This window comes from Camelina sativa, chromosome 1 (genome assembly GCF_000633955.1).
Source record: "Camelina sativa cultivar DH55 chromosome 1, Cs, whole genome shotgun sequence".
NCBI classification, from domain to species: domain Eukaryota; kingdom Viridiplantae; phylum Streptophyta; class Magnoliopsida; order Brassicales; family Brassicaceae; genus Camelina; species Camelina sativa.
In genome coordinates this window covers 16,998,179-16,998,992 of record NC_025685.1, presented here as the reverse complement: position 1 = coordinate 16,998,992, position 814 = coordinate 16,998,179, and the positions used below count along the sequence as shown (strand labels likewise).

Sequence of the window (814 nt, the reverse complement as noted above, 5' to 3'; positions counted from 1 at the left end):
AAAATGCTGAACTTTGACACTAAGAGCGCCCATGAAAGGAGGAAGATGCAACTGCATGAGCTAGAGGAGATTAGGCACCTCGCCTATGAAAACTCAAAACTCTACAAGGAGCGTACCAAAGCCTACCATGACAAGCGGATCCTCACTAGGACCTTTGCTCCTAATGATCAAGTCTTGTTGTTCAACTCTAGGCTGAAACTGTTTCCCGGAAAGCTAAGATCACGATGGTCCGGACCCTTCACCATCAAGGAGATTAGACCATATGGGGCATTTGTGTTGCTGGACACAAAAGGAGGAGAATTTGTGGTGAATGGACAGAGGCTGAAACAATATCTTGCCGCCTCTGAGCACGCAAGNGTTTCTGGGAGAGTGTCAGAGGAAGAGAACGTGATGATGGTTTCAAGAGAGTGCAGTGCTGTGCTGCAAAACAAAGTGCTAAAGAAGAGAGGTTACCCAGGGCAATTTGTCTTATCCGTGAGAATCGGTAAAACGATTTTTGCAAACTCCCTCTGTGATCTAGGTTCCAGTGTGAACCTTATGTCGTACTCAGTGGCTAAAAGGCTGGGATACACGAAGTTCAAGTCTACACGGATTTCGTTAGTATTCGCGGATAGATCCACCAAGCGCCCCATAGGAGTGTTGGAGGATTTACATGTCCAGATAGGGGACACGCTTATACCAGCAGACTTTGTGGTTCTGGAACTTGAAGAAGAACCACGTGACCCCCTGATCTTGGATAGATCATGCTTATGCACAGCTGGTGCGATTATAGATGTGCAAGGGGGAGCGATCGATCTCCAGCTGGGGGATATGA

At 47.4% G+C, this 814-nt stretch overlaps 1 protein-coding gene across 1 annotated transcript; it reads left to right on the top strand.

Moving 5' to 3' along the window:
• LOC104708997 lies at window positions 4-532 on the top strand. Its single transcript, XM_010425659.1, has 2 exons — window positions 4-387; window positions 521-532. The coding sequence occupies exons 1-2, from the start codon at window positions 4-6 to the stop codon at window positions 530-532; spliced, it is 396 nt and encodes a 131-aa protein (XP_010423961.1).